The sequence below is a fragment of the Tenebrio molitor genome, chromosome 9 (assembly GCF_963966145.1).
Source record: "Tenebrio molitor chromosome 9, icTenMoli1.1, whole genome shotgun sequence".
NCBI lineage: Eukaryota > Metazoa > Arthropoda > Insecta > Coleoptera > Tenebrionidae > Tenebrio > Tenebrio molitor.
Genome location: NC_091054.1, coordinates 9,772,453 through 9,794,894, shown reverse-complemented (window position 1 = coordinate 9,794,894; position 22,442 = coordinate 9,772,453). Strand labels below are relative to the sequence as shown.

Here is a 22,442-nt window from a genome sequence, read left to right as displayed (position 1 = left end):
AAATACATTATTTTGTATTATGTTGCAAAAAATATCATACGAACACATAAAACACTTATGTTTATTTAGTGGCATTATAGCGTGAGTCACGATTGGATTTTTAAATATTTAACTTGTTCAAAATTATAAATGGCTTGATAAGAGTTGACATTTCCCGAAATAGATATGGCAACATTGCACGACCGTGAGTGAGTCGTTGACGTTGAATCTCAAATTGTGCATTAAAAATGTCTGAAGGAGCGGATTCAAAAAGTGGATAATTTCGGCGTCATGGAAGACTTGCAAATGAAGAAACAATTAAGTGGAAAGACAAAAAGAGAAGGAAATAAAATGAAAGATTTTCGGGCGTCTAGTCTCTGAACTCAAAATTCCAAATTTAAATGTCCCCGTTGTGGACCCTACACATTATTACATTGTTATTACAAATTACACAAAGTTACAATGATTTATAATCATATTAAATCGTTGTGCGTCCAAAGCGAACGGTAATGTGGTTATCCCTAAATTTTTCCGGAATTTACAAGATTCACACAATATACAGGGTGATTTACGAGGAATAATGAGCCCGACGGAATAGAAAATGCAACCCACAATACATTGCAACAAAAAGCCGGACATCGTAGCGGTAAATGTCCGGGTTTTTCTCCTGATGAATTGCGGGTTGCATTTTCTATTCCGTCGGGCTCATTATTCCTCGTGAATCACCCTGTATTTTTGACTTGAACTTTTATTTTATTATTTTAGGTTAATTGTGACAAAATATAAAGTAAATAAACATAAGATACATTGTTTATTGTTTTGATAAGAAAATATATAGTTATGAATTACATATGTACTCACAATTAAAAAAAAAAGTAGGAAAAGGTCAGTGTGTTTTTCTATTTTTTTAAATGTGTTATTAGTGGGAATGTGTAATAAAATAAAATCAGAGTTCAATATACTCTTTCTACGCATTAAAAATATACTGGCGTGAAGTTAAAGTGTTGATAAGATTCTCTCGACCATAAACATCAAGCTTTATTTACGGCTTAAGTCAAATTCAGGAAGAAAAATGGAACAAGAGAAATATTTTCATTGGAGACTATTTCGATGCATTGTATAGTTGGATGCCTATGCTAAAAGCTATAACGTGTAAACCAAACTGTAAGCTAGCTTCGTTTTTCATTAGTATAACACGTAACATTTTTTTTTTTATAGAATAAAAAACTAAATTACCACAGTTTGATACAGTACGTAAATATCGGATGTTTTTTAAAATTCCACCGTTGACGAGTCGATTGTGAACGTACCACTCGTGTAAAACACAGCTGATCCATGATCCGTAACCTGTATAGTGCGTTCACAATCGACTCTTCAACGCCTACTATGAGATGAGGTAAAATTAAAAAAAAAAAAACACCCAATACTTAACAACTCAAATCAAGAAGCTTTTGCAAACTTTACAGATTATTTAAAATTTGAAAATTTCCTTTAATGCCGCGTCGTTCAGATTTACTAATATAAATGAAGAACAAGTGTATAGAAACATAAATTTAAAACTTGAGGTCACTTTACATGTCAACCTCAAAACTAGCAAATGTTCTTGACAGATGTAGCCCACTTATTTGTAACAACCTCGGACAATGAATAACTGAATGAATCAATTCAAGAGTGAGTTAAATTGTCATCTGGTGACGCATTTGTAACGAATTTTGACACGTGGCATATTTTTTGCGGAAATATTTTTTCGTCGCTTCAAACGTGTATTGCTGGTTGCCTATGCCACCATGCAGATACAATCACAAAAGACATAATTCTAAATAACCAGCAGCTTTGGAGATTTTTTCGATCGTAAATTACGCAAGCACTGCTAATAAAATGTCCAGAACGTAAATTCTTCATTTCTCATAATAAAATCTTTTACGGTGTTGTTGTATCTAAAAAAAAACTAGCGTTATTAAAATAACAAAGCCATAATTAACTCTCACGAGTCATTATTAATTTATTACACGGCAATTTAACATTTACGGCCATCAAACCGTAATAAATAAAGATGACGGATAGGTATTTGAAGTACAAAGTACAAACATAAATAACTTGGCATGTGTGTAGATCCACGATTTATAAATGGGACGCATGTCTGCACTCGACCGGAAAAAGGAATTAAGAAGAGGGTGCGCAGCACCGGTTGCGTTTAAATTTGGCGGGAGGATCACGTGCCACGTCATTAACTCGAATTCTTCGAAACGATTTGCATAAGTGTCTGGATTTTGACCAAGACAAGACACATTTTACAGCGTACCTGTACAGCGTACAGGTACCGGAATGGAGATGCGTCGTTGCTTGGCCTAGTTCGACGTGAGCCCACCTGTGTTATTTATGGCTCGACCTTATCTCCACACGCTGGTCGTAGCCTACATCGATCGCACTTATACAAAACCCGGCTGTCGATGTTTACAACATCATTCTCTCAGTAGTCGGTGGCAGTGTTGGCACTTGTTTCGCAGCAACTGTTTCGATCTTTTTTGAAAAACGCGTCTCGCAAACTCGCACCCTCGTGTAAATGTTGAACGGCGTCAGAGTGCGGTGAAGAATCGCCTTTGTACAAATTTCCACGGCAAGTTTTAGGAATACAGTAAATCTGGCGACTGAAATCAGATATAGACTTGGAATGCGACATATTTTGAAAAAATTTATAATACACACGTCGTCCGACCACTTTTCAGAGGGGGCCATTTATATTTAGTCGCTTTTGTGTATTTTTGTTGTTTGATTTTTTTTTTACAATTGTCATTAAAGTGCATTAAAAAGTGTGTTTGGATTGCTTCTTTGAATCTACAGCGAGTGGAGATTATCGGAATTCATTCAGAAAGTGTTCTTTTGCTACAATAATACAACAACCGGACGTCAAAATGGCTTCGGTAAACAATCGCATAAACAAAAATGAAGAATGCAAAGGTGAGTGAGACGTGGCAACATCGCTTCTAGCATATCCCAAACGCCATCAAACCAAAAACCCAGTGCATAAAACCGCATCTCGAAAATTCACACCTGTCATTTCCGCTTCACCATTGTTTATCGCATTTCCTGTTCTTTAAATCGATCGATGCGCATGCTCATTGTCTTTCGCCGATTCAAATTCAATCCTGCACAACAACGAACAGCTGAGACACCGGCAACAACTGTTGTTGTTTGATTCTAGATTTTCACACTTCCTACAGCTTTGTGTTTGTTTAACGGGTTGGGTTTCAAAAGGCGATAAATTCGTCGAGAATAGACCAGAAGGTCGATCAACTCGGCGCTTTTGAATTGTTTTTGCACTCTCTCCAAAATAAATTGATTCAGGGACGTTTATTAATTTATCTTTGTCTTTTATTTTCCTTATGGAGGTTTATTGTCGCAACGCGAAAGAAATGGCACTCTTCCAAATCGTACCTAAAGGCTGCAGAGCGTCGCTTTATTCAGTCGCATCGGTACGATAAGGTGATAAATATGTGGTTTCCGGCAGTGCTCAGTGCAAAATTATTGCGTATCAAAGTCTTCAAGATTCGGAGCGTGATCCTGAGGTATTTACCTCGAATAGGACGCTTCAAGTCTGTCGCAGACGCAGCAAATGAAGGTGCGAAAAGAGGAAAAAAAAGGAAATTAATTTGAAATTTGCATTATGTCGCCACGTCTGAGCTTGAGTCGCACAAATACTTTGACATTCACAGAACAGTGCTGGAACATTCGCTGGAAAAAAGAAACAGGCATTTTACTGTAAATACACTGTTTTGCACGAATCCAGACCAAAGTGCATCGGAATTTTTGAGTCGTAGCCACCACGCGTCTCGTCGGATTCTCGAGGCTGAAATAATTTTGTTAGTCATCAGTGGTACAAGAAATTTCCACTTGTTGTTTCGGCGAGACAGTCACTCTGGAGTTTCAATTTCGCTTATAAGTGAAGACAGATACAAAACTACCGCAAACTCGAGTCAGTTCTCGTAGGAAACTTGAAAAAACTCTTGGCATCAAAATGACAATCTGTCATTTTCAAAATTGGACTTGTTAGTAGGAAGCGGCAAATTGGAAATGTCAATGACACCGGTTTTACTTCCTAGATAAATTCAGGAAAGGACAATTTTAGTATCTGGTTCAATCACAATAGCATATTCGCGTAGAAAAATGTATTTTCAAGGTTCACTTTTGAAATTGATCGGATCAGAAGTGGGAAGCGGCAAATTGAAATGTGAGCGGTTTGTTGGGAAATGTTTCTAATTAAAACAAAACATCTTTATGGATCAATTATATTTATTTATACAGTAGAGAACAATTAAGAGCCTTATTAAGAGGACACCTTGATTACGTTGTAAACAAGCTTATATTTTCTTGTAGTTTTGTAAACAAGGTGGACCACTCATGTGGTGTGAAAGGTGGAAAATAAAGCCACTTGCATCACTCTCGACAGTTACAACTCCTTCATGTCTAGAGGAGAAATCTCCGGTACTCTATCAAGTTGCATAATTGCTTTGTCGCTGAATAAATGAGATCACACAATCTGCAATTTAGCTTTCTGTAAAACATCTAGATAAATGACACATCACAAACTGTTCAAATTTAGAACTGAACAATTTGTACAAAAATATCTGGAAATCAGCTGTTCCTAATCGACTCTTAATTGTGTCCACTCGAAATCACCTCATTTTGTCCCATTGTTCACGTCCAATCACCAAACCACAATTGCAGATTGCTTCTTCACGTGATCACCTACGTCATATCACCCTACATTTAATCAGAAAATTACGGTGAAGGGTCCCAACTCGCGATTATATCATTCCATTTGCTCGATTGAAAAATTCCTGCCAAAGAACCAAGACTGAGAGTCTGGATTTCGTGTATTTCCACCGCGGGTTGCGCTAAATGGAACAACACCTAGATGCAAAAATACGAAATGACTGACCACTAATTTTAAAAATGGTTTGCATCACGACGCGCGTTTCTAGTTGCGCAAACTGGGGTCAGCATGGCCAACGAATTGATTTTTTATGGATTTTGCCCCCCGGCCAAGTTCTAGAAGCCACAATTGCCGATCAAGCATCGATGCCAAGTGGCGAATGTCAAGCGTGTCATTGCCACTTTATCGCGTTTTTTCATTCGCTTGCTGAAGATAAATTAATCCAATTTGTTGGCGATTCCGCGTCCGGACTTCGGACTCTCCCAGAGTTCCTCTAATATTAAGTCCGCTGGAATAATCAACTCGCGTGATCTGTCTTGCTCCAGCTCCGCGAATGATTGAAACATCAAAATAGAATGTGCACTTCTTTATTCATAGAATTCTTTATTTGTATGCTTGGCGGCAGTTGGTCTGATGGGTACAAAGATCGCTTCTATTTTTGCCGCGATTGGCACATCCATAACTAAGCCTCTTTACACAGAACTAGATTATTTTGAGTCTAGCGGAGGTTTTATCTGGAATTTTGGTAAATACGTTTTATTAACAAGCTGCTATCGCTGCACAAATATTTGCCCCAGGAGCGTGTTTTTACCGAAGGTTGCTGTCAACAAGAGAAAGTCCGATCTACTTTAGGCTATCGATTTGTCTAAATAAATCATTATTTAGGTAAGCGAGCCGTTGACATTCGGACATTTGCCCACGCGAGTTATTTAAAGCAATTGTGCCAAATACAATCTATTTCTAGGGCTGTCTTATCTCGAACAGATAATTGCAGAGATGAGCGATTTGATCCACGAATATTGTTTGTTTTGTAAAATTTGTAACAACGGGAGATTGGAAGTGTTTGTGTTGTTTTTCTGACATGATAAGCTGCGTCATATTTGGAGTAAAACGGATTAAACGAGTATTCCTGTAGTGGAAATTTTTTGGTTAATTTGTTGCGATTACTCTTGTAGAAAATTTCCATAAAATTGGGCGCCAAGACAGTAGATTTGTTCCACAAAATTGGGCGCCACACAGTAGATACGTCTGAGCTTAGGCGCCCAACGTTGCAAGGTCAGCACTTGGTGTGATTTGAATACGTAATAAAATGACCAAAGAGTGACGACTCGTGATAAATATACTGACTCAAAAAAGTATTTTTGAGTTTGTCTAACAGGACACGTCGCCAGGTCATTCAAAATCTGGTGGCGTGTTTGCTAAAGATAACAAAACTATTATTAGGTGTTATTTTCCAGAGAATCCGTAAGTTGCCCAATTGCAATCCTAGGTTAACATGACCCTGGCAAACTAGCGCAATTTAAAATCCTCGATAACCTCTGACTTTACCGAGAAACCGGTGCCGAACCGAGATGTTTACACGAATATCTGTCGAGATAAGATAATTTTTTCATTATTTTAGGAGTTAAGTGCAATAACAATTCATTATTTCGTTCAGTTTATCGCACGGCATCGAAATGACGACTTCTTTTTATTACACAGGAGCCCAAGCGCCCAAAAGGGCTCCGCTCAGGCAGTTTGCGCCCTTGCTGGTGGCCACGGTGGGGCTTCCAGGACGAGGGAAGAGTCTGATGGCCAAGCGACTGTCAAGATATCTCAACTACACCGGCGACGTGTGCCAAGGTAAGCTGGTTTTGCAGAGATTTCTCCTCCAAAACTGTGCAGATCTTCATTTCGCTCGCTTCACCCAAACAGGAACAAACTTAACAGTTTCTTGAACCTCTTCTTTGTTTTGTCATGAATTTAAAATTCACTCGATATCTAATCGCGTTTTATCACTTCTGATATCCCAAGTATCAATTTAATTCCAAAACACCATAAAGAGGAGTGTTTTGTTATGACTACGATTATCGAAACATCTCGAACATTTTTTAAAAGTTATTTTTACACATCTAATTTATCTCCTTTCTATCAAAACACAAGAAACTGCGACCGGTGCCCCCCAGGTGGCGCTAAACTCTTTCCGACCATTGTTGCATCATCGTTTCTTGTTCAATTTCAGTTTATGACATCAGCGAGTACCGAAGAAAACACATCAAAAAGTATGCTTCGCACGAAATGTTCCGCGCTGACAACTTGCCAGCCTGGCGCATCCGCCAGCAGAGCTTCCGGGAGGCGTTGGAGGAGGCGGCGTCTTGGCTGCAAGAACCCGACCACCACGTGGCCATCTTGGACGGTCCTAACGTGTCGAGAGCGCAACGCGAAGAGATCTACGAGCTCGTGTACGGCCAGTTGGGATTCAGAGTGATGTTCATCGAGTGCGTCTGCGAAGATCCGGTCTTGCTTGAGCGCAACTTCAAGGAGATTCTCCAGTACAGTGCGGACTACAGGGACATGGCGACCGAAGAGGCGCTCAAAGATCTCACTCAGAAGATGGCGCACTACAAGGCGCAGTACGAGTCGCCCTCTCTCGGCAGCCACTGGGAGCTTCCGTGCCCGATGGTCAAAGTGTTGGACGGCGGAGACGGAGGAGTCGTGGCGCATGGAGTCGTCGGGACGAGAGAAAGCAAGATCTTGGGATACATCTCGACGCCTAAGCCGCTCCAGCAGACTTTGTATTTCAGCAGGGTAAGTTGTTGTAGAGCGAGAGGGACTTGACTGATTGATCGGGTGTTGCAGCACGGGGAGAGCGAGTTCAACGTGTTGGGGAAGATCGGCGGCGACGCTCCTTTGTCTCCTAGAGGTCGCATGTACGCCCAGTCTCTCGCTAAACACATCACCGCCCTCAACCTCCCTTCGTTGCAAGTCTGGACTTCCACTCTCCAAAGAACCAAAGCCACGAGCGCACACATCCAGGCCCCGCAACAGCACCTTCCAGAACTCGACGAGATCTTTTCTGTACGATTCTAGCCCCCCACGAAACCTGTGTTTTTTTCTAACGGTTTATTTGTAGGGCGAGTGCGAGAATTTGACCTACGAGGAGCTGTCAGAGCGCTTCCCTCGGGAACTGGCCCTGCGCGACCACGAGAAGCTCAAGTACCGCTACCCCCAAGGCGAGTCATATGTGGATGTGATGCGCAGGGTGGTGCCGGTGCTGAATCAGCTCGAGTGCGAGACCAACGTGCTCACGGTCTCGCACCAGGCGGTCCTGCGTTGCATTCTGGCCTACTTCTTGGAGACTCCGATCGAGGAGGTGCCCTATATCCACGTTCCGCTTCACACCATCATCAAGATAACCCTGCAGGGCTACAGCTACAATATGGAGACGATCAAGATGCCGATCGAGTGCGTCGACACCAACAGGGCCAAGCCGATAAATTGCTCCGAGCGGAGGACCAGAGATGAGGCGCTTTTGACTCTGCCAGCGCATTACGATTCAGTTGCGAGTCTCAACGGGCTCGCCTATTGTACTTAGCGTTTTATTGACGGTGCCATTTCGTTGTATTCTTTAATGGGATAGTTCTGATTATTTACTACTTGATCTACCCGTTAAGACACGTTTCGGAGAGAGTAGGCTCGTAGACGTGAACATTGTTTTAAATGTTTTTATTAGTTCTTGAATATAGGCTAGCTTTGCGTACTTTTTAAGCATAATCTGTAAATCTCTGGCTTTTCCACGTGTTGTAACACTGTAGTCAAAGAACATTTGCTGAACGAATAACCTTCCACATAGCAATAAAGTTGTGAGCCATGTGTATCTGTATAGTATTTAACTGTGATTTATAGTGCATTTTTTATTTCTGTACACGTTAACCATATCTAGATGTATATTATTAGTTTTATTACAAAAATTGACATGTAAATTTTGTTTTTGAAATAAATATGTATATACAATCGTGTTTTTTATATCACATCTACCCTAGATTATTGATGAAATTCAAAATATCGTCAAAATCTGACGCCCCGCAAGGCGCAGGAGCTGAATCACCGCCGTTCGTTACCTCACTTGCATCTTCCTCTTTTTTGGCGCTGCTCACTGCCTCCTCAATAACGCCATTTATCCATGCGGTTGAATCATCTGTGGCAGATTTCGTTAAATCAATCGAGACGCAAGTCTGACCGTCACGATTTGTGAGACTTCCACTGTTGTTGTCTTTGGCCGTAACTTCGTCAAGCCAATGGTTCAAATTGTCTTCATCTTGGGCATTCCAATTTTCCATATTTTTATCCATATCTTCCAACTTTCGTTCAACTACAATGCAGTCGTATCCCACCGGATAATTGCACTCGAGGTCTTCACAAATGTAAACCGCCAGCGTGAAGTTTATCTGTTGCAAAGTTAGAGCTTTCTTGCACAAAGGACACGTTTTCTGCAACGAAATTTGTCGTAAACATAACCTCAAAGTGCAAAGTCGACACATAACGTAATAGGATAAAACGATGTTGTGGTAGGACAAGAAATACTCACAGTGACCATTTTTGTTTTGATTTGTGCACATTGGAATTTGGTGTTTAAACTTTTTTTGAATTTCGAACGTAAAATTTGAGGTTAACATTGGTGTTGTTTTTGGTTATGTCAATACTCGGAAAATAAACAGTAGGCTATGATGATTCTGATTGGTTCAATCACCGAGTGTGCCCGAGACCGAGTGCATCACTTGCGCCATTTAGCGGAGAATTTGAGTGAGAAGTTATTACAAAATTTTTAAAATTTGTGTTTGATTCGATAAATTGGCTATTGTGGATGTAAAAATGCTTTGCACGTGCATGGGCACTTGAAAGATTTGTGCGCGAGTTTAGAAAATACGAAATCAAAGTGAATTTGGGCCGGTGAACCAAAATGTAAAATGAAACGCGAATGGCGAAGTGAAACGGTGAAATATTGCTGTAAGGTCGAGGTAAGTGATAGTTTAGTTTATTGGAGTCATTAAAACAAATTTGTTGGTCGGAATTATAAAAAATCGAGTGCAGATTGTGTCACAGTTGTGTTAAATTTAATTTGAAAAAAGTGCGGTTATGTTGGAGCAGAGGTCAGGTCAGGTCCGCTACAAAGTGTCCAAATATTATTTTACAGTAGAAGTCCGTTAGGATAGCCTTTACTGCCGAGTCAGACATTTTGTGAGACGAGCTCGCAGAGCGAGTCGAATAATACTGGCGCGGCTGTAAAGGCCCTAACGGACGTGTATTGTACAATAGTTTTTGTAATATCTCTACGATTCGTTCACAATTATCTTTTTGAAATACATTTTTTTCAACGTCATCGAAAAAACCGAATGATTAATAAGTGTGCGGAGGACGTCGTCATGTCAACCGTTGTTTGCGAAAAAAAAAATTGTTTCAATGTTGTTTGTCAGATTTGTTCAACGCTTAACTTTCCGTTGAAAATAAATTAATGAAAGCAATAAAAAATCGCAATCAAGATATTCCCGATGTCCGGAAGTGAGGTCATCGTGATTCCCTGCAAGATCGCGCTTGTGTTGGTGTTAAAATTCTGAAGCATCATCTTCAATCTCGTCTACATCTGCTAGTGGCATACGGATTTCGATTAATTCAAGGTGTGTCCCATAACATTAAACATTAATTATTGTACCAATTGTAAAAAAGTTGAAAAATAAAGTTTAGATCTACGTTGATATAGTTATTTAGTCATTCATAACGGCCGCTCCCGCTCATAACGGACACCCTTAATGGACTCCGGCCGTTATGAGGTTGTTTACATGGTGACAAACAGTCCAGAAAGCCACCTTTAACAACTAGATATTACAAAAAAAGCTAAAAAGTGTAGTTAATCTTTGGGGGAAAGTTGTAAGAAGGGTTAAATGAGGAAGACGTTTTAGTACATAATTAATATTTATTATCAGATAGTCGTCATAAAACATTTAGTAATTATACAATTACATTTCACACGTATATTTACAGTTTCTCGAATAAATCTTGTTGGGATCCGGGTGGATCCGAACAAAATTAACAGATCTAGTTCATTATTAAAGCAATTTATTGTCAAATCTACGAGCTTAGGGCGTACTTCCTGTATCAAGTTATAAGTCTTGCGACTGAGAAATTGGGAAAAAAATCGTCTGTAACTTTAAAAGTGCGTCAAGTCTACGAAAAAGTGTGTGTTTATCGTTTAGTTCAGTCGTTTTTGTGTGAATTAAATTTGCGGCTACTCAACAAAAAATCAAAGTGTCTACATGTTTTTCTAGCTCGAAGTGACAATTTTGCTCCCTTATCTTTATAATAGACAATAGCTTTTCAAGGAAGACATTTTTGGCCATAATAGCCCGCGAACTGTTCTAACAACAGTCATTTAAGCTATTTACCTAATATAAGACTATCGTCATAATAGCGTAAAATTGCGATTTTTAATATTCCTATCCTAGTCTTCACGTATGACAAAATACCAACGAAACATAACCGTTTCCTAATTTAGAAGATCTGAAATTTAGCGCCTCGTGTTTAATAACGTACCCCCATCCGGGATCACCCCGCGATACCAAACACCCCTCTCATGGCGTTTATTGACTTTATGATTGACTCTTAGTTACTCTAAATTTAACACAAAATAAATTTTTTCAACAATCTCTCGTTTGCGCAGTTTCAATTCGATTTGTTAGATTTGATCCCTTTCAGTGCGTCTTCCGTTCGCCGAGCGATCCCGAACGGGAGTTTCTTGCTACATTTTTAAAATGATTGTTTGCTTGATTGTTTCGGAACAACTCAAGTGTACTTTTTAGCGATAAAAGAACGTCGAAAGTACAGACAGACACCACGTTCATAAAGTAAAGAAAGACATATTTCCACACTAAACAAATAACATTCATAAGTATTAGTCAACAGCTAGAAACAATTACGTAATATATCCGAATAAAATCAACATCCAGTCGAATAGTTGTAAAGTCTGTGCGAGAAAAATATATCTTTAAATACTTTCGCGTCATCAGAACAAAAGTGATTGTACAGTTTTAATTGACAATAGAGCGGTAAAGATACCAAGAGCACGAAAGATTGGTTCGAAAAGTAAATCACTCGACAATTACGTATGAGCGTCCAACGGTACCTAAAAGAATCGTGTAAGTACTGTGCGAAATTAGGCTCTCGAAAACGATAGAGTAATGAAAAAGTGCAGATTCCTCAGACAATATAGGTACATTATATTCACATTTATGTATTTCTTATGTACAGATTCTTAAAAATTTCTTTATAAACTAAACAGAGTCAGTAACAATATGTTATACTCGATCGTACAATAAAAAATCAAAAACGACAGCCATACCATTTTTTTAGTTTTTGTTTTACTTATACCCTGCTAAAAGCTGTTTGATGATCATGTCCAGAATGCGAGTTTGAACCGGTCGAGACGATCCAGGTCGGCTGCGACCGGTTTGAACTGGAACCGGTGGTCGTACGGTGGCGCCGCGACACGACAGATCGAATAGTCGCGGTTCCACTACGATTCCACGTGGAAAGGAATGACGGCACCGAAACCGGTTTGATTGGATCCCATCAGGTGGCGGTGATGTTGTCTGGATGAGAAATATCGGACTGAGAACCGGATATTTTCAAATGTGTCTTATTGACTCACTTAAATTTAGCCGAAACGAAAAGTCCTACTACTAATGCTCTACCCTAACGATTTAGCAAAATATCTTTTTCGGAAACGAACGGAAAACAAGCAAAATTTACACGTTGTACAACAGACACCGGTGAGTAAAAAAAAAATGGAACGGGTCTGTGTAAATTTCGCCCAAAAATATTAGACTACTTAGCAGCACCATTCTAAAAGTATCTCATTTTACGAAAATATGAACGATACCAAAAATTGTTTTGGCAAAACACAATCAATTTACTAAATAACGTCGCAACACAGTAACAACCGACTACGGTTCTAAATCAGAACAGTTTATAAAAACAACGCGATAAAAAATATGTTGAGTACGTTGAAGGAGTAAGAACCGGAGCGGCTGTTACAACTCGACGAGACATTGTTGTTGGAGATTGCTTCTGCGGGTACTTCAGTCATTTCAATAGCGACTGGAAAAGAGAGACAATGTTGAGTTTGCGAGCGAGAAAAAAGAACTTTGACCACTCACTTATCACCGACGTTTTCCTCTCGTCGGCGAAAACTTCGTTCTGGTTGACGTATCCTGGTATTGTTGCCACGCAAGTCAGCCGCAACTCCCCGTCCTCTCCCACGTGGAGTTCGGACACTTCAATCGAAAGCTGTTTAATGGAAGATGCCGTCTGATCGTAGTATCCGTGTCCGTGGACGATGCCGTTCGAGAAAGACTTGGTCAAGCCGTCCGGAGTCTGCAAACGAGTGGTGTGAGAAAGAGTCACCACAAGTAGCGCCCCTGGCGGTGACGCTTCCAACCTCTCCATCTCGACTTGTCTAATTGGCGACGTGAACAAAAATCTAGATTTATTTCGTTGAGACGAGCGCCGCAACAGCCGCACCAGACGGAATTTTTTGATAAACGACTTGGCATTTCGAATATGCACGCCGCCCACGTTATTATATATCATCTCCATTAGATGAGAAATGCGTGGGTGGGTGTGCGAGAACTATCGTACTATCTCGATGCCTAAATGAGTTATGACATGATTTACGCTGGGAGAGTCTCAAGTTTGAGGACCGCTATTTTTAACGTTTTCCGGGTTGCTTAGCGACTAACGCCGTTTTTCTTCCATGAAAATGAGCCGGCCTGAGAGACGTGACGTAATGCACAACATGTTTATTTCTGTACGTTTTTCAAGGAGATCGATCCGGCGAGTTGCCTTTTACACCACATTAAAATGTAACCCTTGTAAACTTTTCATTATGTATTTATTAAATTAACATGCAAATTCCGTAATAATTCTAATAAATTGACTCGTTCTAATTGTAATGCGGGAGCTTGCACGCAACGACCCAAACGACAGAAAACAAAACGCCCACAGCAGTCAGTTTCTGCGTTCTCGGCCGGTTCAACAGACCGTAAGTATGACGGCTTTGATATTTAATTTTGCAAAAACAAGTAACAAACGCCGGGGGCGGTCGGTCGTCTTTTAAAGAAATGGCGGAGGCGCCGGGAAACTAACACAAAGGCGGAGTTGGGCCGGAGTTTGAGCGGGCCCGGAGAGAGAGGGATCGCGGGACCCGGTGCAGACGTTTAGGAATTTGAACGATGATCAAAACGCTGTCCGAATGTATTGTTCTGTGCAATGGAAAATGTGGATGTTAAAAAATAATTTGGATTTAATTTGGTGTCACAAGAGTATGTAAATAATGTTACATCAAGCTAGATGATAATATTCTTTGATAATGGTGATTGTCGATGAATCAAGCTAAGACCTGACTTTTATCTGTCGAATAGAGAAAACATAGATTCTTGTCTACGAAGAGCAAAATAAAATACTTTAATTATTGTTCAAACAAAGTTACAAGATTTGAGCTACATTCTACAGAATAGCATTTAAAGTTTAAATGGAAAATGAAAAACTTTTCGACAATAGCATATTTAGACTTGTTCCTATGGTAAAAATTGTTCAGACCAATTTTGTAGCTTTATAAATTCTGAATGTCTTGTGTTCTTCTTTGGTTTTGGCGCCCATTAAATTTTCACTGCTGTTGCATTTATTAATCATTTGTCAAAGATAAATTATGTATATTTGCACATCTAAATCAAATGCTCTTTAATATAGCATTTCTGAAATTTAAAAAAATCACATTTTTTGACAAATTGTCTTAGAGTTTTTGAGGAATTTCTTTGGACATTTTTTTTATCTCAACTATTTTCCGAGTTATAAAGAAATCAAAATGGATCTCTCAACGTAAAAATAAAACAATATGTTCTACGAGAATTGTGAAATTGTGGTGGCTTTGAAACTTTTCCGTAATTATGTATTTTTGTTACAGAAGATTGTCTGATATTATAGAAAAAATTTTCAACAGTAATTATATAAGTAATGATAATTTTTTGATAACTTTAACTAAATGCACGAATCTTTAGATGCTATAGAAATCTCACGAGTGGACGAAGTCACGAGTGGGATTTTTTAATAGCAACAAACATGAGTGCTAATTTAGTTAAAATTATTTAAAAAATATTACCACGAATGTAATTCGGCGTGATTATTTTTTAAACTACATATTGCGCAAAATGTAATTGTACAATTTCCTTCGGATGAAGAGGACGAAACAGTGTCTCCTTTTAAGTTGTCGATTACGCTTGCAAAAATAGTCACTGTAATTAGCTACTAGCAAATAGCCAGTGTAATTATGATGCTATTGGTCGATTTGAAATTTTTTCCCATTACGATTGGCTGACAAGACTGTTTAAAAAATAATCATTCTCATTTTTAAAAAATTGTTAATCCGCGCATGTAAATCTGCCGAGAATTGCTAAATTGCTAAAATAATCTCTTTCGAATTTTTTTTGAACTAATTTAATTTTGAAGTTATGAACATCCAAAGATAACATGTTATTTACTTGCTCTGCCAGATTTAATTTTGTTCTTTACAACTCTGGAAATAATTGAGATTAAAAAAATTCTAAAGAAATTCGTCAAAAACGTATCATACCCTACGGATTTCTTAGCGGAATTTTTTGTTCGCAGTTCAAAGATTTTTCAAATTAATTGTTAATAAATGTGAACTTTTCCTAAAATTAATTTTATCGCTCCAGTTGAAACTGTTTGCACAATTTTTTAACCATCGCAGTTCTACAGGTACAAAGAGACGAAACGTGATTTTATGTCTATCGTCACAAACAGATCAACATATTATCGGTCGTATCTCAGAAACTATTGGTCGTAAAAATTTTTATAGAAGAGCTCTGAACAATTATTACCGCAGAAATAACTCTAAATGTGTTATTGCCAAAAATACTCTTTTACATCTTCTCACCTGTATAAAACAGCGCAACTGGGATGGGTGCACAAAACGGATATGTTTATGTGCACATTTGAGTCAAAATTACAAAATTAATTGTTTTATTTATGTCATTTCTATGGCGACATGTAAGCCGAATTTATATGTATTACTTTTTGGCAGTGAAGTAAATTTTACTTCTTCATTTTATGTAATTACAAATTTTCGATAGCACAAAAAATGTTGTATACACCTTGGCCGCGAAATCCTTAAACGTCCTCGAGATTGTCTGCCTCGGCCGCAAGCGACCTCCGCGACAATTTTTCTCTCGGCACTTTAAAGAAAGATTTCGTGGCGTTGATATACAAATGGCTATTAAAAGCTCTTTCAATGTCCACTTCGTTATCGATTTTTTTTGAAAAATTCCCAAATCTCTTTTTTGTCGACTGGATTGGGTCAAATTCGTAACAGATAACATCACCGGGCACGCAGAATGCGTGGCGTGAGTTTAAAAACTGTAATTAATAACTGTAATTTGCCAAAGGAAGAATGGTAATTAAGTCGATAAGAAAGTCGCATTCGAGTGCGAAACAGCGTGATAAGTGCAAAACTGATCTAATTTGCATTCTCGAACCCACCTTTTCACCATTAATTAGCCACGTAATGTGAGGTGGAGGTCTGGCCGGAGCTGTGGTGCAATTTGCTTCTAATACTTCCCCAATTTCGTAAGTACTCTTGTTGAAAGTTATTGTAGGGTCCTCGTCTTGAGGCGCTGAAACGAAAACACGAACAAATCAAGACCGACAAGATTCAATAATCCAGTATTAAAAACCCCAGATTTTTTTCCCTTTCTTTCTTTCGAGAGTCGCCTTCGAGACAAATTAAAATCGAAACGCATTAATATTCAAAATAACGAAAGGAAAAAAATCGAGAGCATTCGCCTGCCGTCTCAAAGAACAAAGTTAAATTAGCAAAGTTTAATTGCTTTTCTGCTTAATATTCGGCTAATATTAGACGCAGAGGGTGGCTCCTTAATACCTGGGATGATGACACGTTCTAACACCGATCGCGATTGCAATTAACACTAGGCTAAAGCGAAAGGTAGAAACGAGTTGTTGTGAGGTATGGCGGCCATCTTTCCGTCCAACAAATTATTTGGCGGAAAACGGCTGTTGAATAACTTCGGTCCCGTTTTATGCGGACTCCATGATCCCATAAAAGTTCGCAGATCTCGTTCGAATTTACGATTAGTTCCTGTACGACATAAACGTCAACGAGATCGGCGCGGGTGATGTGCGTTGCGGGTACCCGAGGAAGAATCCTTTGGATTCCTCCTGGAGCGTCGGAAATTTGCAAGAGACGAGTACAAAACAAACACCATGGACTCACCTATAACGGTGAGATCCTTGCTCTTGGAATCCTTAGTAAAAATTGGCGTCTCCATGGAAACCATGCAGGAATATGATCCCGACGCCGAAAAATCTAATTTGGAGAGGTGCAGTTGTTTCTCGGTGCTGTTTGTCTTCTGCAACAGGAAGATGCGTTGGAAACCGAACGATCGTTTAAAATTTCACGTTGGAGGAGGAGAAGAGGACGAAGGATCGGTAGCGCAAAGCGAACCCGTAAAAACGAGTTTCTTCTGTGGCACTTTGAAAAATCTGTTTACCGTCCTTTCTCGGGGCCCTTATCGGTAATTCTCAAAGTAAATGTAGAACAAATTCGGGGCTTATGCTACATCTTTAAAGTTGGCTCCCCCGGGTCTGGCGCAACATCTGTTTGATTATACAGACATCGGTGACCGAGCGTAGCTATCGGAGGATTTCTACATCCGAGAGGGAACGACCTCACCGAAACCGAATATTTGATGAGATGGCCGGTAAAGTGAATATTATTTAATATATTCATGACGGCACGTCTAAATCATATAATATTCATGCAAATTCGGGAACGTCGACGGGATATTGCTATGCACTCTGTAGCAATTAAATTAAAAAAAAAGATTGGAAAATTTTTAAATTTCAACGGGGGCGGATCCGAGACGCGCCATATTGAAATCGCAACGGCCGTGTTGACTGCCTTAAATGATTGATTGCCAATCGCGGCTCGGTCTTCGAACAGTGTTATCCTGAAGTCGTCGACTTTTAAGTAGTTTGTGTTTTTCCGGACGGGTTGCGCTTTAACCAACTTACGTTGACGTAAGTACTAAGAGAAAGAAGTATCCGGTCGGAACTGAAACTTTGCTCGTTTTAAATTAAAATAAGGTGTACAAGTTGCGAACTAGATTCCATACTGCATCGTACTGTCGACAAGCAATTACTCTAGATTAAAATGACTCAAAGATTGACGGGTGGGTCTCTCATCAGCTTTGTTCATACTGTTGGTGTTTATTTATTCATCTCGCAGTTTAGAAAATTGAACAGATTTAATACACTTTATTCGTCCATAAATAACGCGACATGTATGTAAATTTGAATATTTTAACAGCACGCCTGGATATTTTCATAATTTATTGCGTGTATATTAATACATTATTTGAACATCGATTTAAAAATCTCAGTTACCAACAAATTTAATTAATATATTTATTATTATTAATTAATTTTCTCTTTTGAAAAAAATATAATTTCCATGCAATATACGTTGTATTTGCCGGATTTTCTATTACAAATCATACATTATTAGATTATACTGGGTGCCATAAAATTACTACTTAAAAATGCTGGAAATAATGAAGAAAATAAACTAGGCAAAAATGAATAGGGAATTCCACAATTTTTCTTGGAAAGCAAAATAATCGCCTCAATACTCCCACGTATTCTTAAACACAAGATAAATTTATAGTTATTTATGTAACGAGTTTCTGTGTAAATTGGGCTTTTCTAATTGCCAGAGGGGCAAGATTAAAACACGAGCGTAGCTAGGGTTTTAAGGCCTCGAGGGCAATTAGAAAAGCCCAATTTACCCAGAAACGAGTTGCATACAAAATTTTATTGTTTGAAAAGACGTCCCTGAAGCTTCCAAATCTTTTAAAAATGGTTTCGAATTTGCTTTTGACAGTTTTGACAAATTTTTCAAGATCTGTCAGAAATGTGACGTTGAATGTGTTGTCTAGGACAACGGTTCGTTATCTGCTCATTTTGCTTTAGGGCAGTTAAGAGGCAGTTTACAAAGGAGAAAAATGAGAATTTATGACAGTTGAAAACAATAAAAATGTTAGTTACTTGAAACACTACATGTAATGTGTATATTAATATATCGCGCCTGCAAATATTGTGCTTTTTTAAAGCGTAGATTAATTGGCGCATGTTGACAGCTAACCTAAAATTTAGAGCCAAAAATTCTTTCTTTATTTGCAATGTTTTATATTAAAAATAGGATAACATAACGATTCCTATTCTCGAGGCAAATATCTAAGGGCACCCTTTGCTGAAAACAAACATGTTCAATTATGTCCCCATTAAATATAAACAAATGTTATTCGTGTCAAACGGCGGGAAATTCAAACTTTACACTGTTCTATAAGCGGTTTAATTTTTCCAATGCCTACTCAGCCCAGGATTTCATTTGAACGCGCGATATTTCTAACACATTTCATTACAAATTTTAAATTGTATTTATAAAAAATTCAAAAAAGGAGAAATTCCCTATTCATTTTTGGCTAGTTTAATTGTAAACCTGATCACAATCGTTCAGAATTATTATGTCACTGGCTAGTAAAAGACAAATACTCAAAATTTTTACAATAAACGAGATTAAAGCTGCACTTTTGAGCCCGCATATCTAAATCTAAGAGGTATAGATTTTTTTAATTATTTTTCTCATTACAGTATTTTTCTTTTGGTTTACCTCTTTTGTAAATTGTATTTCACTATTTCTCAAAACTATTTTTCATATTTACATCACTTTGACATTTAATAGAGATAGGAAATAGTTTTGAGAAATGGTGAAATACAATTGACAAAAGAGGAACACCAAAAGAAAAACAGCGTATTTTCTAACATGAGTTGACATTGCCTTATTGAGTTATTCCGCGATTTTTGGGGCACCCAGTATAGTTTCAGTCGTTCAGAAGACAGAGAGAAATATAACCCGTTTCGTAAAAACAATAATGTGCATGAAACTTTGACAGTTTGTAGTACAAAAACGGGAAATGAAAATTTTCCTAATGTAAATTTGGTTTTCTCCATTTGTCAATTAATTGTCTACTTGACAATATGTATCAAATAATAAATGTCATTGAATGTTGGCCATAATTCTAACCTATCTCTTGTAAAGAGTTTTCACACTATGAAAAAATTGGAAAAATGTGTTAATTTTATTCTGATACTTCCCGTTTTTTTTTTGCAACCAACTGTACCTACCTACTTACCGAGAATTATCAAGTTGAAATATAAAAGAAATTGACGTGTCGTGATATTCACATATGTATTTTTCCTTTTTGTTTTATCAGATCGTAAAGTATAATATCTTCATATCAATATATCAACGATTTTTTTTTTTAACTATCGAAAAGTACCCGATTGTATGAGCGTCATTTGAAAAGTTTGCGATCTGACATATATGTACTTTTCTTTTTGCACTTAGTTTTTCTCGAAAGTTCGATTGCTCGAGATTCTCAAAACAGTTGTCAGCGACAGCTTGGAACTTATTAATTGACAAAAATCTCTTCAATTTGATTCATTTCAAAAAATACTTAGATACAGGCTGTTCCAAAACTGTCGCCAAAACTTTACAGTACATGATAAAATATACTATATTGAATAATAAATCATTAAAAAAAAACCGTTTTTCTACAACCGTAAAAAAATCGTGACATTTATGCATCGTGATCAAGTCGCAAAGTATGTCATTTTTCATAGTGAAAAAATATTTGTCAAAAAGTTTCCAAGGAAACTTTTTGACAAGGAAAATTTTACAAAAATTAAAAAATTCAAAAATTTTAAAATGCGGTTGTAGAAAAAATAGTGTTTGTATTTCGCACGAAAGATGATTGTTTTGTTGGCGCATTCGACCTGATGGTCTCGACAAAAAACTCATTCTCATGCTCCAACAAAAAACAATCATTTTGCGCACTTAATACAAAAATAACAATTTTGTATGTCTCCAAAAGATAAAGAGTTGCAAAAGCTGGAAGAAAGAGATCATGTATCTAAGTACTCGATGTACCTGATTGGCTAAATTTTAAATAATGCTATTACTGGATTGGTTGAAATGTTCTGAGGGTAATAGTAATTGATATGAATGGTTCTAAATCTTTTTGCAATGTAGATGAATCAAGCCAGGCCACGACTTTTATCTCCCAAATAGAGAAACTCAGATTCTATTTATTTTTAAGTCTAGCAAAATTTAATATTTAAATTTACTTATCGTAGTAAATTAACAAGTTTCGAACTGAGTATACAACTTGGAAACGTTCTAAGATAGATTTTCGATTAATTTATTATTTAACCATCAAGTAGATTTGCTTACGCTCTCCTTTAGAAAAACTAATTATACAGGGTCATTATAAATGATTGTCCCATCGCAGTTGGCGTTGAAAACCCACACAATTTGGGATGTGCCGCTAGCTTCGCAACGTTAGACAAACTAGTAGACAAATTTACACTACCGCCAGCAGCGCTACCTATCGGCGATGCTAGTCTCACTCATGTTATAAAGCTTGCGGCACATTCAACTACGTCACCAACGCCTACTGCGATGAGACAATCATTTATAATGACCCCGTACTTATTTAAGTGACAATAATTGGTCGACCATTTTAGGATGTGTATAAATCAAGCCAAGACTTGACTTTTACTTGTCGAATGCAAAAATCTTAGATTTTCGTTCAAGGTGCGCCTTAGAATATTCCTCTGTGCGATTTTCTTCAATTAGTCCCAAAAAATACGTTTGAAATCGGAAAGTCGGCGGAGGCGCCGCTCCAAATTATTCACTCCGCCGCCACATCGCCCCGAAACTTTACATTATGTCGGAAGTTCGACGTCCTCCAAGTGTTCGCACCGCATTCGTCTTAATTTAGCATTAATATATGACTTAGCCCGGCTGCTATTTGCACCTTTTGAGCAAAAGATATGGGCTGGCAGGCAAAGTTTGCTAAGTGCGCTGCGGTTCGGGGTGAATTTGGGTTGGTTGGGCGGTCGGTATTGTTAATCACATTCTGTCGTCGTCTAAATGACGTAAAGTAATTAAGTGCGCTTCCTCCATTTGGAGAAAGCCGCCGGAAAAAAATACGTAAATTATCCCACGGTTAAATTTCACCACCGCCAAACTTGGAAATAATTAAACAATTTCGAGACCCGAGAGGGTACGTTCGGTTTACGTCTCGGCTTAAGACTAAGAAGAAAATACCGGAAGATTCACTGAAATATTAGTTACCAGGAATTCGGGAGAGCAATTTGTATCATTAAAATGTTAATCACCGTTCCCACCGAGCCTTTCAGGGGGAGTAATGGGCCCGGGGAAAATTTCAAATGGTACAGTCGCTTCGGATTACCATTCGGTGCATTATAATGTATTAATTGGATTTTCGCGGAAAGAGGCGTCAGGACGGGATTTGTAAAGGGAGCCAGACAAATGTTTGCCTATCAAAGAGGTATGGATATTGGGGATCGATAGTTCGGAATACAATTAGAAACGCATTATCGTCAAGGCTGGATTGTTTCAGCGATGGAAAAAAATTACTATTATCGCTGCCCATCAATCTCCTGTCGCTCGTCAAAGACAACCCAGGGTTCCCACGAATCACACAAATAATTACACCACGGGATAATCATGGAATAATCCCATTATGGCTGGGAGGGC

At 38.3% G+C, this 22,442-nt stretch overlaps 3 protein-coding genes and 1 long non-coding RNA gene across 7 annotated transcripts in view; 2 read left to right on the top strand and 2 right to left on the bottom strand.

The window, feature by feature from the left end:
* Positions 1-1,339: 1,339 nt before the first annotated feature.
* On the bottom strand, positions 1,340-9,489 carry LOC138138988 (uncharacterized). Of its 2 annotated transcripts, XR_011162172.1 has the most exons (3): positions 9,261-9,419; positions 1,989-9,162; positions 1,340-1,916 (listed from the first exon to the last, which is right to left on the bottom strand). It is a non-coding gene; the product is annotated as an uncharacterized lncRNA (long non-coding RNA). The 2 variants fall into 2 exon arrangements; XR_011162173.1 differs by lacking the exon at positions 1,340-1,916 and having other exon boundaries at positions 8,606-9,162; positions 9,261-9,489.
* LOC138138982 (6-phosphofructo-2-kinase/fructose-2,6-bisphosphatase-like) lies at positions 2,802-8,686 on the top strand. 2 transcript variants are annotated; one of them, XM_069059135.1, is made up of 5 exons: positions 2,802-2,937; positions 6,395-6,535; positions 6,915-7,480; positions 7,532-7,750; positions 7,806-8,686. In XM_069059135.1, exons 1-5 carry the CDS (start codon positions 2,892-2,894, stop codon positions 8,265-8,267), a joined length of 1,434 nt encoding a protein of 477 aa, XP_068915236.1. In that variant the 5' UTR covers positions 2,802-2,891; the 3' UTR covers positions 8,268-8,686. The 2 variants fall into 2 exon arrangements, with proteins under 2 accessions (XP_068915236.1, XP_068915235.1); XM_069059134.1 differs by lacking the exon at positions 2,802-2,937 and adding an exon at positions 3,464-3,598.
* A 135-nt stretch (positions 9,490-9,624) lies between the features above and the next one.
* The window catches only part of LOC138138983 (ketimine reductase mu-crystallin), a 116,601-nt gene continuing 103,783 nt past the window's right edge, over positions 9,625-22,442 (top strand). The window contains exon 1 of the mRNA XM_069059136.1: positions 9,625-9,690. Coding sequence (XP_068915237.1) covers positions 9,640-9,690 — 51 coding nt within the window. The 5' untranslated portion in view covers positions 9,625-9,639. The remainder of the gene's footprint in view (positions 9,691-22,442) is intronic.
* Positions 11,019-22,442, bottom strand: part of LOC138138985 (uncharacterized) — an 85,545-nt gene continuing 74,121 nt past the window's right edge. For both annotated transcript variants that reach the window (XM_069059139.1, XM_069059140.1), the window contains exons 4-7: positions 17,031-17,166; positions 16,280-16,413; positions 12,883-13,099; positions 11,019-12,823 (exon numbers count right to left, since the gene is read on the bottom strand). In XM_069059139.1, coding sequence (XP_068915240.1) covers positions 12,693-12,823; positions 12,883-13,099; positions 16,280-16,413; positions 17,031-17,166 — 618 coding nt within the window. In that variant the 3' untranslated portion in view covers positions 11,019-12,692. The remainder of the gene's footprint in view (positions 12,824-12,882; positions 13,100-16,279; positions 16,414-17,030; positions 17,167-22,442) is intronic.